Below are 15,808 nucleotides of genomic sequence, written 5' to 3' on the forward strand. Positions count from 1 at the left end.
ACTAACTGCTTCAAACTGTGGCAGACACATTTATTTCTCATATGAAGTTTTAATGAACTGGTTCATAGTGGAGTTCTCCCATTTACTTGATGTCCAGCACCTCACACAAACACAAGTGCCCATGTTGGGGTCTGTTCACCAACACTGTAAGCTGAAAGGAAATCTTGGGTTTAAGGCACCCAAAAAGCATCTTGCTGTACAAATCCTGACCACCCAGTATTGTAGTTCCCACCTTTGCTTCCCTTGCAAGTGTATCGCTTTATCGAAGGTGAAGTGGAAACAGATACAACTATGTAATATTTAAAGTGTAAACCTTCTCTGTAATGTATGGGACCTACTGTTTATAACTGTTTTGGGTGCAGCTAGTTAGCTGATACCACAATCCCTTCTTCTGAGTAAAATCAGCTGTTACAGCTTCTTTTCTTATTGCACATTTTATTATATCTGTTGTAAAAAATAACCAAAGATATTTCCTGTTGCTTTGCTGTTATAAGCAGTTGCGATAGTTTTAGACTGTTTTAAAATTTCCCAATAAACATGTCAAGAGGAACAAACTGGAAGTTCCCCAGTTGGTGTAAAAAGGCAGATTCCAGAGCAGGGAAGACTCCAAGGTACAGGTTCCCCTCTACATCTCTTAGTTTGAAGCTGCCTAAATATTATCTTTGAGGCATGCCTACAAGTTTAATGGGGTGCACCCAAGATCTATATTCCCAAGCTTCCTAGGGGACAGATTCAAATTTGTGAACTCCACCTCGAACCCAAGCAATGGAGGGCAAATGCCTGTCATGATCTTTGTCTGATTCGGGCTGGCTCTGGGCACGCTCTGGCTTGGGGTTCGAAGAAGGTGGGTCAGGTTGCTGTACAGACATAGTCCTGCGGAGATGGTTTCTCTTGCGCAAAAACTCAGGTTGGGAGTGGAGGCCAAAGCTGCCTTTTCTCAAGATCATCCGAGAGTTGTTCTTTTTGGGTCGTGAATGGAGACTGAACTCCAGCGAGGCCAAGTGGGCTGCATAACCTTCACTGAGGAACTGAAATAGGAAGGAAAGAAAGGGAGTAACAAATTACTGCTGCCTTGACCTACGAGCTCTATGAGGAATTAAGTTCCTATCTTTGGCATCCCAGTTAGATACCTACAGAGTACTAATACTCCTCTCCCCTCACTTTTTTTTTTCCAGTGACCTGTTCCATTTTGTCATTCAGCAATATGCAATGCATGCACTTGCAGATACGACCTATGACCACTCGATTCTCTTTACTATTCACCCTGCCAGAAAATGCCTCATCTGAAACCAAAATTGCCCTTCTTTCTCTGAAACATTGCCTCTGCTCTCTATCTTTTTTATGGGGGGGGTGTGTGTGTGTGCATGTTTGCGCATGCATTCTCATGCATGCATTTCCTTGTTCCCCCTAGGACTTCCTGATAGAGTAGCAAGAGTTACTTACTTGACACTGCGCCTGGTATTTCTTTGTTGATCGTCCAACTATGTAGATCTGGGATGGCGACAGAGCCAAGACATTGTACACAGAAATATCCTTCATGGAACCATATGCAGCACAGATTTTGATGTGGCACTGAAACAAATATTACTTCCAAAGTGACCGCTCTATTGAACACAATGCACTACAAGGATGGCACTTGTTTTGCAATGAAGCAGCAGATGAGTTCATTGTTAGCAACCTCATTCTGTAAACCACAGAAAGCTAAATCTGTCTGCCTGCATGCCAGCAAGAACTACAGATATGCACACAGGAAAAAACAAGCAGTTCATTTATTTATTTGTCATGCCAGAAGGCCCCTTTGGATGTTTTATCAGCCTTCCTTGCTCTTTAAAAAGTGAGAACAGAAATGAGGAATGGCAAAAAGACTTCGTGATGGCCAGTGAGATTTACTGTTCAAGAGGAAGGGAGATCTCTGCCTTCACTGAATTACATTCTCTGGAAAAAGGTTTTAAGGCTATAAACAGGTTTCTAGTACCTCTTGCATGAGATTCCGGAGAAAAATGGTCTTTTGTCGCAGTGGGTCATGAACAAGTCCATCTGAGAAGAAGATCATCCCTTGTGGGAAGTTGTGTTGAGACAACCATGACACCACACGCTGTTTTTGCATATCTGGGCGGCCAGTAATATAGATAATCAGATATCCCAGGTCCTGCCAATGCCTGTCAGAAACAGCAGGTAAACTATGTAGGTGCAGAAAGAGAAACAATACCCACAGGTCAGGTCAGCATTTCTTTGCTCAGCACAGACTCAGTTAGAAGTCAGACGTTATCCTTCAACAAGTGGAAAGCAGCATGCCTAAGTCTCTGCTCCTATTGAGAAATTAAGTAATAATGTCTACATCTTGAGGGAGATGGAAGGAAGGAAAAGAGATTCTTATACAATATGTTATATAAAATACGAGAGCTATTTAAAAATGTATTTAGAATAGACCTTGCTACACATCAAGTCCAGCTACCTTTGAAACCTTTAACAAGATTTCCTGCCATTTCAGCTGTAAGGAGTGGAAATCCTTGAAAACTGATATCTCTCCATTCCCATACAAGTTCCAAAATGAGAGCTGTATTTCCCCATCCAGTGTGACATTAACAGACTTGCAAGAATGGATGATTAAAAGGCCTTTTAATTTTTCCTCCAAAAAACACTCTTGCATTCATGGCACTTGATATTTTTAAAGTAGATGTATGTCCTTATTTGAAGTTAGTGAAACACAAAATACAGAATCACAGAAGCGTATAGGTTGGAAAAGATCTTTAAGATCATCGAGTCCAACTGTAAACCTAACACTACCAAGACCACCACTATACCATGTCCATAAGCACCTCATCCAAACGTCTTTTAAATACTTCCAGGGATGGAGACTCAACCACTCCCCTGGGCAGCCTGTTCCAATGCTGGAGAACCCTTTCAGTGAAGTAAAATTTCCTAATATCCAGTCTAAACCTCCCCTGGCGCAACTTGAGGCCATTTATGCTCAGGCAATTTGAGGCCAAATACGCTCTTTGCTAATCACAGTAACACATGGAATCATTATTAATTCACTGCACACACTTTAAGGCCATATTCCCAAGAAGCAACTTTTAATCTTTAAGGCAACGTAAACTACAAATTTCAAAGTAAACCATAGCATTCTAAGATTCCTTTGAAAATCAGGCAGACCTGATGTCCAAGGAAATACAGAAATATATCTGCAAAGAATCCTGGCCTTTAAAGAATTGTTTATTCAGTAAAAAAAACCCCAACTATTCTGCGGTTTTCCTTCCTATTGTGTTCAAACAGGAAAGCCAGAGATTTAAAAAGTGAAGTGTGCAAACCTCACTTACCTGACAACATCAACGGCTCCAGCTCGGACTTTGGGGTCACTTCCCATAATTGAAACACTTGCTGCAAATGAACCATCAATGCTGAACACAACACATTCCATTCCTCGGGGAAGCACAGTCAGGTAACTTGCAGCACTGCTCTGGTCCCCTCTAGAGAGTCAAAGCAATAAACACATTTAAAAAGAAAAATGTCAGAATGTATTTTCTGCACTTTCTAGTTAAGACCTGAAATTAGATCTGTCTGGATCTACAGCTTCAAAAAGCACTGTCAAATAGGGCTTGTGATTTCAGTCCCATGTGGGGCAACTGAAACTTGCACTTTTAGGAAACAGCTTTCCAAACAGAAATTTGGAAGCTGACTTTAATAAGAAATCACATGTGTATAAATACCTAAAAGAATTAGGAAAAAACCACCAAAACAGCCAGAAGTACTCAAACTACTACTCACACATGCTGTCTGTCTATATATGTATAGATATGTCTTTATATATACACATATAAGGCATGAATGCTATATATATGCACACACACACAGAGCATACAGAAACTAGCTACATTTTTTTTCCGGCATTCTACAGTTACTGGCAAATTATTGCAAATTACAAGGGAAGAATTGATATGCACCTTTAATTGGCATGTACAAATCAGCTTTTCTCCATTAGATAAGCAGCTGGTAATACTAGCATTACTCACCCCTCTATCCTTGCAAATTACAATGGGAATACCAATCCAGAAAAGTAAAAAAAAAAAAAAAAAAAAAAAAAGCACACCCCAAAACAAACCTAAGCCAGAAGACAAATGCAATCATAGATGGCTTTTCTCATGGAAAGGTATGCGAAATGCAATCTTCTCACCATGATGTATTTTCCCCAAGAGGTCTGCACATTAAGACACTAATAAAGCACAAAGCGATCCAAAGCTCTTACCATCCCATGACCTCGTGTTCCTAAAAAATGTAATCTGAAGACCACATCTTCTTTCCTTTAGAAAGATGATTATTGTATGATCTAGAAACTTGTATCTGGTGATGAAGATTCTTACAATATGTGCACACAGCTTAATGAGCAAAGACAGGACAATTTTTTTCATTCCTGTTTGCAACTTACTCCTGCAGTCTTTTTAGACTCCCATGGCAGCTTAGCTTCTGAATACACCTTAATGCATTTTTAAGTAACTCTCTTTTCTTGAATTGATTGCCTGTTCTATTACACTGAGGTAAAACATTTCTTCCTCCTCAATTAGCACTACATAAGATTGTAAATTGACTTTGGACTCGGTTAACTGGTGGGTAACAACACACTCTGTTTCAGCTAAATTCATCCCACTGATTTAGCCTCCAAAACAGGGATTCAAAGGAAGCTGTAAAGCTACTTCCTAAGTGGGTAGGCAATTTAATTCTGCATGCAATATTAAACTAAAACTCTGTATTAAATCAAACTGGACTTTTATTAAACATAAGATTTTTTTAAAAGCACAGCTATCCCAGTCCTGCACCTAGGCCAACAGATTTTATTTCACTCAACTTCATTCTTCATGCTTTACTTAGCATAGATATCTTTTAAGAAATGCTGGAGAGCTAGAAGAGCTGTCTGATTTTACTTCAATGAATTGTTATTTTCAGGTGCTGGGTTTTTTTTTCTTTTTCCCAGTTTAGAATAAGCATGGTCTTGAGTACAGAATTAAGGTAACTCTTTTGATCAGCCTGACATCAACAGATAAACAGGTGGCTGAGAGCAAGGCAGTACCTCCTCTACTGTTCATTTCCATAAGAAAAGCTTCTTATCAGTCTGAAGAACACAAAGCTATACCCTGCAGCAGTCTTTTCCCCAATGAACAGGATGCGAAATATCCCAAGTCATACATTCTTGCCACAAGAAGACTGATTACAGTCATCCAGTCCCCATATTTTGCAAGACCAAGTGCTCCTAAGTTGAATTGCACTGAGGATTTTTGTTGCAGTAGGGATAAACCCATTAGCTTGGGCACCTCCAAACTGGCCAGTAAACAGAGGATCACTGCTTCAAATCTAAGCTGACAACACAGTGCCAAGACCAAGAAAAGATAACTAACTGACCAAAATCTCCCTCAGCACCCCCTTCAATCTTACACACCTCGGTGTCTTCCTGATCACAACAACCCATCACAGCTGTAGTTCCAGCTTGGAGCTATTACCTGACCACCATTTTGATGGGATACACACCAACTCTCAGTCTCTTCTGTTTGGGTATGTTGTAGGATATCCGACCACTGCTGTTGGATATCTCTGTGTCAAAGTACACCCACCTACCCGAAGATGGCTCAGTCATTATGAAGATATCAACCTGCAAAACCAACAAAACAGTCATCTAGTGTGATAGTAGGCAACACACTCCATATTTACAAGGCCTGCGAAGCCTAGATCACATTAGTATCTCCAACTATGGCTTGTACTAAAATTTTACAAGGAAGTTTGAAGGAACTTCAAAACTCAGTAAAAACTTCACAGAGGGTCGTCTCAATTAGAAAATGCTTCCTAACACATGGTACAAGAGTTTATTGCCTTCATCATTTAAAGCACTCAGCACTGCAGGTGTCAAACGAGGGTATAGAGCTCAGAAATTCGGCAGGAACCCTAAACTAGAAAAAAGATCATTTCACCTTGCATGTGTATATTACATTTTTGCATCCTAAACATACAAAATGGAAAATTTCACCTGGTTATTAGCAAAATGAAATCTTTCTCAAATCATAACCTTGCCTACAAATGAAAAGCCTAAACACTTCCAATTATCAAGATTTTTTTTTTTTCGAAAGGTTTCATCAATATGGTTTTCTTCAACTGAAATATTCCATCAAAATTAACATAAAGTGTATGAAATACTTTGTCTGACTTGAACTGGCACTTTTTAGCAATAAGTCCATCAGTAAATCTGAGGGAGGTATCTGCAAAGCTCTCCTTCTGTACTCAATTTTTACAGAACTTAGGCATACAAGATTTATGTGGACTTCTTCAGTGCTCAACATGCAGCCAGATACTCTACAAGATTGGCCAGCAGCTTACGAGATCACACTGTTTGTGTGGATATCCTTGATAACTCTGCAGATATACTCTTCTTGGTCATAATGATGTTACATGACATTGGGATGTAACTACAAATAACCCTAAATTTATTCTGAACTGATGAAATTCAGAACTGAATTTTTCTGAGGGATGAGCTTTGGTTCAAGGGAAGAAATGACAGGTACTGCTGAACTAGAAGTGTTATCAGGATCAAACAATGGGTTTACTCTTTTCTTCTGCTTTTTGACTGCAAAGTGAATTCACAGTTTGAATACAGATGTGTACCAACTGCCTCTTTAAAGTTTTGGATGGTATAAGTAGGAGAAAGCTTCACTTTGTACCCTAACTGATTCTGAATTTCCAACTTTCAAATGCACCATTAGCAGAGAGAGAGCCAAGGAAAACATTTTTATGATTTGCTAGGGAATAATCTAACTTCCTTCCAACCTGCAAAGGAATACACAACCTAACCAGGAACAGGAGTATTTTCTTTCAAGCATCACACTGCTAACTTTGTTTTATTCAGCCATTCTGTTCTTACCTTCTATTCGTCCCCTTTAATAAATTTTCTCAAGTCAAGCCATTAAAGATGGGGGCAGGGTGTGTGTGTGTGTATGTGTGGTTCAGAAAAATAGTTTTTAAGTTTGCATTGGGCATTCTGAAAAATCTGCACAACTACAGTCCTTTCAGATCAGCATTGTCTTTTTTCAATATCAATGTGAAAGCTACTAGAACAGCATTCCGGTGACTGTGGTCATTGAACTGTTCTGGCTCAGTCTTCCTTCTCCACATAAAGAGATGATGAAATATAGCCTTTTATGCAAAGTTACTTGAGATCCTTGGAGGGGCAACATACAAGTGTAAAAAAAATACAGATAGTATTTCTATTAGTTTTTAAACCCCTCAAAATTAGAATGAAAACTATCAGTAATTCATCACTGAGTATGGAATTCTCCCCAGTGCAATAATTAGTAATAATCTTAACATTTTTACTTAGCAATTTCTTTCAAGAGATTTTAATGATAGGATTCTGTTCAATATCCAAGCAGAATATGAATCTGTTTTACCACTGCAGAAACACAGCTTATTGTTCATCCCTATCCTTCTGAAATGGGAATATGACTTCAAGGCAACCAGCCAGCACACAATAATCTATGTAGGGAGGAAAAACATTAGACTATAATGCCCAGAAAATAATGGGATAAGTAAATCCCAGAGAGGCACACCTCTGGCCTCAGGAAAAGCACTGAAATGCTGAAATGTATCTTCAACCTAGTTTGTATTTGCATGCTAAAACACTGAATATGTTGTCTTTTTTACCAACCCAAATTCATCTCAGTAAAAGACCCAGGGCTAAAATGAATCCAGTCTACAAACCTGTAGAAACCCCAACAGGCCCATTTTAGAAATTCTTGGGAAAACAAGGATAGTCTCCAGGATTGATCCTTGCCTCAATAAAAACTGGCATGTCAAGTCTACCTCAGGTTAATTAACACTTTCTAATAGGTCAACAGACTGAGGCTGAGATTACCTAGGTGGCCAGTCCCATGGGAGCATGACAGGAAATGACTGGCAGAGACTCTCAGAGAAGCTTAAGGTCCTGTGTCTCCTTGTCTTGACCAGATGGCCTCATGCCCATTATCACTACTCTGTTGTGCCTCAAGAGGAGACACCCAAAGCAGATGAGGTTCCAGGAAAATTTCCTGCCTGCTGAGAATAGCACCGTGATGTGACAGAGCAGATCAGGCTCTCCTGTCATACGCAAACTAACACTTCAAGGTCTGCTCAAGTCTGCAGGCCACACTGCTAATTGACATAAATCCTTCCCCAGCTCTAATTCCCACTAGGGAAGGTGGGAGAGGGATGGCCTTTCCTTTGACAGATTCAATGGTCCTGTGGTAAAAATGGTTTCTTCTAATTTCTGCACTGTACCAGTTACAAGAGTGTCCAACTTTTGACATGAGGCATTGCTAGGATATAGGCACAAATAATGCATGCCAGGAGATTCATTACGTACACAGCTTTGACCTGCAGTCTTCCTGACTGTAGACCTAATGGAAGACCTTCAGCGCAATCCAGTACACTCAGATACGTTTAACTGATGTTTTGAACTTACATTTGAGAAATGGCACAAAGAGGAAATTATTAAGTCTTGGAACCATGCAATTTCAGTGGTGTTCACAGGACCACTATGAACCCCTTTGGTGCCCTATTCATCATTGTGCCAAAAGAACCGTATCAATGAATAAAATGTGATCAGATTGAAGAGATGTATAAAAGCTAATAAAGAGCTGTGATTAAAATCTTCAAAATCAGACAAAATCTGTGATCCTGTCATGCATGTAAACTCAAGTGATGGGGCTGCTTTAAGTTTTTTTACAAACCATATGGTACAAGACTGAAGCAGTGATGGTCTTAAAAATACAACCTTAACTTATATTGTCAGTTCAGTGTGTATCAGCACAAGGTATGTTCAATTCTACGACAAAATCTTAGAAGCAGCACATCACTTTTGTCTTGTGGACTTGACTAACAAAGCCCAGCTGTGGCAGAAGCACGGTCATTAGAGACATGGTTCCAGAAACATCCATCCCTGCCATTTGCACTAGCAAATATACTCCAAAGAAGGCATGCCGTCAGCAGGTTGATCCCTAGAGGCATCAGGTTAGTGCTACATCTTAGCAGAATGAGCACCCACAAAACAGGCCAAGAGAAGCCTCCATGCTTCAGTTTTACCCTCAGCTCAGCAGCATTGCTCTGTTAATTTCCACAAAAATTCTTAGTCTCAGTGAATATGAACAAATGTGTTCATTTAATGCTTGGCTTTGTTAGCTGTAAGCCTGGCTACTGCAGGCAGCTTTAGGAGTGACAGTTCCAATCGTGTCACATTACTACTTAAATGCTAAAACTATTCTTTACTCTTCTGTGTATAAGAGAAACAGCAGCAACCTAGCCTCTAGAGTACCTATTCCTTTATCTAGTTGTCTTACCTGCATAGGAGGATATACATTTTTCTTTTACCGATTTGCCAACCACTATCAAATTCTTTTTCCTCCTTGCTTAAAAAGTTAATTGTCTCCAGTAGGTGGTACAATCGAATGGCAGGTTCAGAAATCACTGCACAGTACACTCATCATCAACCACAGGAGATGGCCAGCATCATGTAAGAAGGATGACAGCTGGGAAAAAGGTCAGCTATCAGGAAAGCCCACTTACAGCATATTTTTGCCAAAGTGGTGGGGGCTAGTGACATACTTCCCATCACTGTAAGGCTTTATCTGGTCCTACACATGCGTGCTATCTTCAACAACTGTTTCTAGTAAAAGCTGGTTCAGAAAAATAAGGAAATCGATTACTCAGACTTTACCTTTTCACCTGTTAAAGCTACCATGTCCAGAGGTCCATACATAAAGCGCCCAACTAGTACCTGAGGACCGTCTTCTGCTGCAATGACATCATTAGCTCGGTGATTAGCAGTCACATTCTGAAATAAGAGCAGAAGGTGGGAAGGGTAGTATTTGTTTTCGTAATGAGGCTACTGTCTCTATTATGTTATTATGAACAGTGACACAGAAACACAGTCCTGGACAGTGTGTCTGAGGTACGTCACAGTACACCTTAGAGCACCTAGCAAAACTGCATTCCTATTTCAGCTAGAGCCAAGTTTCCAGTAATGGTGGGTTCCTGAATAGATTTTCTAGTGGAAGCGCTCAAGATGACCAAATAAGAGAAAACATTTAAGGGAATGCCAATTATCTTTCACTTCAAGTGGTGCCATGGATTCCCACAATTATGTGCAAGACACACGCATCTTAATTGACATTTCTAACTGAAGTGGCATCTGAAGAATGAAGAAAATACTTTTTTCTTGAGTTATGGATTCATCTAGCATATAAGAAAATAGAAGAACAGTCTCTTTGCTTAACTGAAACTTAAGGCCCCTCTGTTATTTAAAGAAAGAAATACACTTTCTCCCAACATGTAGTGATAAACCAAGACTGAATTGTTCCTATTCCCTAACTGTTAATTTGTTTGGCTCCGGATTACGTTAGCAGTTTTCAGCTCTTCAGTAATACTAAGTTATGTAACCTCATGCTTTGGGAGATCAAACTTCATTTAAATTGCTGCCAAACCCAAGTTCTACAGCTGCCTTTGATATTCAAGTTTATACTTACTCTCAATTTGACATGTGTCCTTTTGCGTAGCCATTTTTCTCGTGGATTGGATGGACTGAGTGTTGCTGGATCCAGGTTGTCATTTTCCTTGAAATTCACATTTTCATACCTCATCACCTGAAATTATACTAATATTTTAATAAACAGTGTGTGGCCTGAGGAGTCCCAGGACTTGGCAAAGAAAGGGAAAGTACACTGCTGCCCCAGCTGAATGACACTGCAGAGCCAAAAGCACAATGAAAGTAGAAAGAGGTACAGGCCATATGTTCACATTAACTGTATAGACAAATAAACTGCTTTCACTCTGTTGGCCAACACTTAATCTCAAGTACTTATTGAACAGCTTTTCCATTCACAGCAGAGCTTGCACATTCTTCCAGAGAAAATGGTGAAAACATTAGGATCATATCAAGTGACAGTCACATTGTCTGCTCATGGTCTGCAAAGCCAGTAAAGCAGCTTAAGACCACAAAAATATTTTTTAATGTCCTTTATGGAGCAGAGGTCAGATTCCTGACTCCATCTGTATTGATCTTCTATACATATACCCAGACAGAATGGTTCTTACCACCTTTTGGATATTACTCACCACTGCGGAGGTGATAGGCTCAGGATTTGGTTTGTGGCTAGTAACATCTGAAGCTAAGAGGACTATAACTTGTGAACATGCAGAACCCTAATAGGTCATACAAGCTACATATTCATATAACCTAAATATCACACACTTACCAAGAAACTTGAATGTCCAACTCAGATTTCAGGACACAACCCACAGATTTCAGAATCTGTGGGTTATCCCCTGTTTCAATCGAAACCGCAAGCCCTGTCTTACTGAAATCTGTGGGTTGCACCCTGGTATCATGGATAGTGTGAGGCTACTTCATTTTGAATGAGAAATAGCTTAGTCTGTCTCTTTCACAAGCTAGCAGAAAATTACTCAAGTTGAACAGTTGGTTTTCTGTGCTGAAGTTTTCCACCCTGGGTGCCCTCTCTGGAAGAGTGGCCTAGAATCCCTTTGATAGATGTCTCGTATGAAGTCCCTAGAGTAAAATCCTGCTGCATTCCGCCTTAGCAAAGCAGCTGGCTTGCAACAAATCATAGTAGTGCTGAGAGGTCAGTGTGTTTTTTAACAGCTTGGCATAAATTCTATTCACTGGAGGTCATGTGCAGGAAATATATGCGCCCACAGGGCATTCAGGAGCCATTAGCCTTAACCTTAACCCCCAGCAAGGGCAGAATGTCCAGACTATGCTGGAACTAACCAGTGCTTTATGTAGTGCTGTAAACTCACATACTGCTTTGCAGGCATGCTCCAAATGCTTGAAGGGCTTATTAATTCTAAAAGCTGTAATGCACATACAAGGCTAGGTAAGACACAACAATGCAACTTGATACGAATGCACAGAGATAACAAGTAGAATAAAGCAGGAATGATTGCTAACAGACAACTGGGATCAGGGAGGCATTTGAAAGGAAAGATGGGAGAATGTTCTGACGGATTCAAGGCAAAAAACATCCTGAGAGAGAAGACGAGATGACAACAGCTGTAAGAGAGCTGCAAAGGAGAGGAGAAACATCTATGTACAATTATCTAAGGGCCCTTGAACAGAAAAAAACAGGGATTTGTATCCTGTTACTTCCAGTAGAAACCTCTCCTCTACTTTGGGATGAGCATCAAATACGATTCCTGTTCTGGAGACTGTTCTCATTCACGGAAAAACGCTTCAGCAACTTCTGCTTTGCCTTGATTACGGTGACACTAGTTATAAACAAAGTTTTTTAAATTAGCTTTTAAAATTCTGCATTGCTTAATGATACATTTTGACTGGAATCAGATATACTAAGGGATGCTCTGAGAGGACAGCAAGAGGTTGAAGGACTCTTAGAATTTCTTCAAGTAAAAACAGCGATCAAAAACTCCGCAAGTGCTCTGGTTACCAGCCAGATTGTCTGCTGCACACTCCACTGCCGCGTAAAGATGGGGGCTTGGTACAATTGCACAGTATGACTCAGCAGCAGTTCTGGACTGGAGGGTTCAGCCGCTGAACTTTCGTTCCCAGGATCTAACAGGTGAGCCTCCAGGGAACTAACATCATCAACACCAGCACTGGGAGCTGGAGGTGGAGGGAGTTAACACTCAAAGACCAGCTAAAAGGAGTTGCGAGAGGCAGGAACACTCACACCTGCCAAACTGATTTAATGAAAAAAAGTCACTGTGCAGTTTTCTGCATTATTCTCTCTACTGTTTACCTGGCAGCAGCTGTTTCATCATCCACTGTATGTAAAAAACACACTGATTCTTGGGTTAATCCAAATTAAACTGCTTGTGACTGGCTTTTGGGTGAGCGTCACTTTGGTTTCTTGGAGGGACATTTATCCTGCAGGTTCCGCTTGAACACCACTTAATTTTTTTTTTTTTACCCAGGTGAGATTTCTCAGCCTCACCACTTTCTCTAGAGGTCAGAGCACTGCATTATCCCTGAGTCCTGAGGTGGAAGGCCAGTCAATGGAGGAGGGGGATGACAGTCCATCTACACCAGAGGTGTCACCCAGGGCAGAAGAACGTACCTCTTGTATTAACACCACCTCCACAAGGAAGAGAAGACGGGTTATAGTTGTGGGCGACTCCCTTCTGAGGGGAACCAAGGGTCCGATATGCCGGACGGACCCTCCTCTTAGGGAAGTCTGCTGCCTCCGGGGGCCCGGGTGAAGGAGATCATGAGGACACTCCCTAGCCTGGTACGGCCCTTGGACTATTAGCCCCTACTGCTCTTCCATGTGGGGGGCGATGAAGCTGCAACACAAAGTCCTAGGGCAATCAAAAGAGACTTCAGGGCCTTGGGACGGCTGGTAAGGGACTCTGGAGCACAGGTTATTTTCTCCTCTCTCCTTCCAGTTGTGGGCAGTGACACTAGAAGGAACAGGGGTACCCAATCTATTAACTCATGGCTCCGTGGCTGGTGTCATCACCACAATTTTGGGTTTTTTGATAATGGTAAGGCCTACACAGCACCAGGTTTCCTGGCATTTGATGGGATTCATCTTTCTCAAAGGGGAAAGACAATCTTTGCTCAGGAGCTTGCAGGGCTCATCGACAGAGCTTTAAACTAGACTCGAAGAGGGAGGGGAATAACATCAGGCTTGCCCGAGGGAAGCTGAGGGACGACGTGCCACGGTTAGAGGGAGCGGGTGCCAGCGAGGGCACTCAGCCTGTGTCTCTGAGATGTGCGGGGTACGCTGGGGCACAGCTGAAGTTGAACAGAGTTGAGCTAGGGGATACTGAGGCAATAGGAGCCAAGAGGGAAATGCCAGTGAAACGCCTCAAAGAACACAAGGGGTGTTCTTCTATGAAGGAGACACGGACGACAGCCCAGCTGAAGTGCCTCTACACCATTGCACGCGGCATGGGCAACAAGCAGGAGGAGCTGGAAGCCATTGTACATCAGGAAAACTATGATATGGTTGCCATCATGGAAACATGGTGGGATGACTCGCACAACTGGAGTGCAGCGATGGATGGCTATAAACTCTTCAGGAGGGACACGCAAGGCACGAGAGGCGGTGGGGTAGCCCTGTATGTTAGGGAGTGTTTGGATAGTTTAGAGCTTGATGATGGTGACAATAAGGTGGAGTGTTTATGGATAAGAATCAGGGGGAAGGCCAACAAGGCAGATATTGTGGTGGGAGTCTGTTACAGACCACCCAACCAGGATGAGAAGGCAGACGAACTATTCTATAAGCAGCTGGGAGAAGCATCACGATCACTAGCCCTTGTTCTTGTGGGGGACTTCAACCTACCAGATGTCTCCTGGAAATACAATACAGCAGAGAGGAAACAGTCTAGGAGGTTCCTAGAGCATGTGGCAGATAACTTCCTAAATCAGCTGGTGAGGGAGCCAACTAGGAAAGGTGCCCCGCTGGACCTCTTGTTCACCAACAGAGAAGGACTTGTGAGCCATGTGATGGTCGGAGGCCGTCTTGGGCAGAGTAATCACGAAATGATAGAGTTTTTGATACATGGAGAAGCGGCGAGGGGGGTCAGCAGAACTGCCACCTTAGACTTCTGGAGGGCAGACTTTGGCCTGTTTAGGAGACTGGTCGAGAGAGTCCCCTGGGAGGCAGCCCTAAAGGGCAAAGGAGTCCAGGAAGGCTGGACATTCTTTAAGGAGGAAGTCCTAAAGGCACAAGAGCGGGCTGTCCCCAGGTGCCGAAAAGACGAGCTGGCAGGGAAGACCACCAGTCTGGCTGAATAGAGAGCTTTGGCTAGAACTCAGGAAAAAGAGGAGAGTCTATGACCTCTGGAAAAAGGGGCAGGCAACTCAGGAGGACTACAAAGGTGTAGCAAGGCTGTGCAGGGAGAAAATTAGAAGGGCCAAAGCTGAGCTAGAGCTCAATCTGGCTGCTGCCGTAAGAGACAACAAAAAATACTTCTTCAAATACATTAGCAGCAAAAGGAGAGCTAAGGAGAATGTCCAGCCTCTATTAGATATGGGAGGGAACATAGTGACAAAGGATGAGGAAAAGGCTGAGGTACTTAATACCTTCTTCACCTCAGTCTTTAATAGTAAGACCAATTGTTCTCCTGTTACCCAGCCCCCTGAGTTGGAAGATAGGGACAGGGACCAGAACGGAGCCCCCATAATCCAGGGGGAAATGGTTAGTGACCTGCTGCACCACTTAGACACTCACAAGTCTATGGGGCCTGATGAGATCCACCCGAGAGTACTGAAGGAACTGGCAGATGCACTCACCAAGCCGCTTTCCATCATTCACCAGCAGTCCTGGCTAACTGGGGAGGTCCCTGCTGACTGGAGATTAGCAAATGTGACACCCATCTACAAGAAGGGCCGGAAGGAGGACCCAGGGAACTACAGGCCTGTCAGCCTGACCTCGGTACCAGGGAAGCTGATGGAGCAGATCATCCTGAGTGCTATCACACAGCTCACAGAGGATAACCAAGGGATCAAGCCCAGCCAGCATGGGTTCAGGAAAGGCAGGTCCTGCTTGACCAACCTGATCTCCTTCTACGACAAGGTGACCCACCTAGTGGATGAGGGAAAGGCTGTGGATGTTGTCTATCTAGACTTCAGTAAAGCCTTCGACACTGTTTCCCACAGCATTCTCCTGGAGAAACTGGCTGCTCATGGCTTGGACGGGTGTACTCTTCGCTGGGTAAAGAACTGGCTGGATGGCTGGGCCCAAAGAGTGGTGGGGAATGGAGTTTACTCCAGTTGGGGGCCGGTCACAAGCCGTGTTCCCCAGGGCTCTGTGTT

At 42.4% G+C, this 15,808-nt stretch overlaps 1 protein-coding gene across 1 annotated transcript in view; it reads right to left on the minus strand.

The window, feature by feature from the left end:
• Positions 1-523: 523 nt before the first annotated feature.
• Positions 524-15,808, minus strand: part of PITPNM3 (PITPNM family member 3) — a 131,160-nt gene continuing 115,875 nt past the window's right edge. The window contains exons 13-19 of the mRNA XM_075517739.1: positions 10,536-10,652; positions 9,728-9,844; positions 5,493-5,641; positions 3,321-3,470; positions 1,976-2,159; positions 1,444-1,572; positions 524-1,028 (exon numbers count right to left, since the gene is read on the minus strand). Of these exons, the coding sequence (XP_075373854.1) occupies positions 720-1,028; positions 1,444-1,572; positions 1,976-2,159; positions 3,321-3,470; positions 5,493-5,641; positions 9,728-9,844; positions 10,536-10,652 (1,155 nt within the window). The 3' untranslated portion in view covers positions 524-719. The remainder of the gene's footprint in view (positions 1,029-1,443; positions 1,573-1,975; positions 2,160-3,320; positions 3,471-5,492; positions 5,642-9,727; positions 9,845-10,535; positions 10,653-15,808) is intronic.

Source organism: Mycteria americana, chromosome 15 (genome assembly GCF_035582795.1).
Source record: "Mycteria americana isolate JAX WOST 10 ecotype Jacksonville Zoo and Gardens chromosome 15, USCA_MyAme_1.0, whole genome shotgun sequence".
Lineage (NCBI taxonomy): Eukaryota > Metazoa > Chordata > Aves > Ciconiiformes > Ciconiidae > Mycteria > Mycteria americana.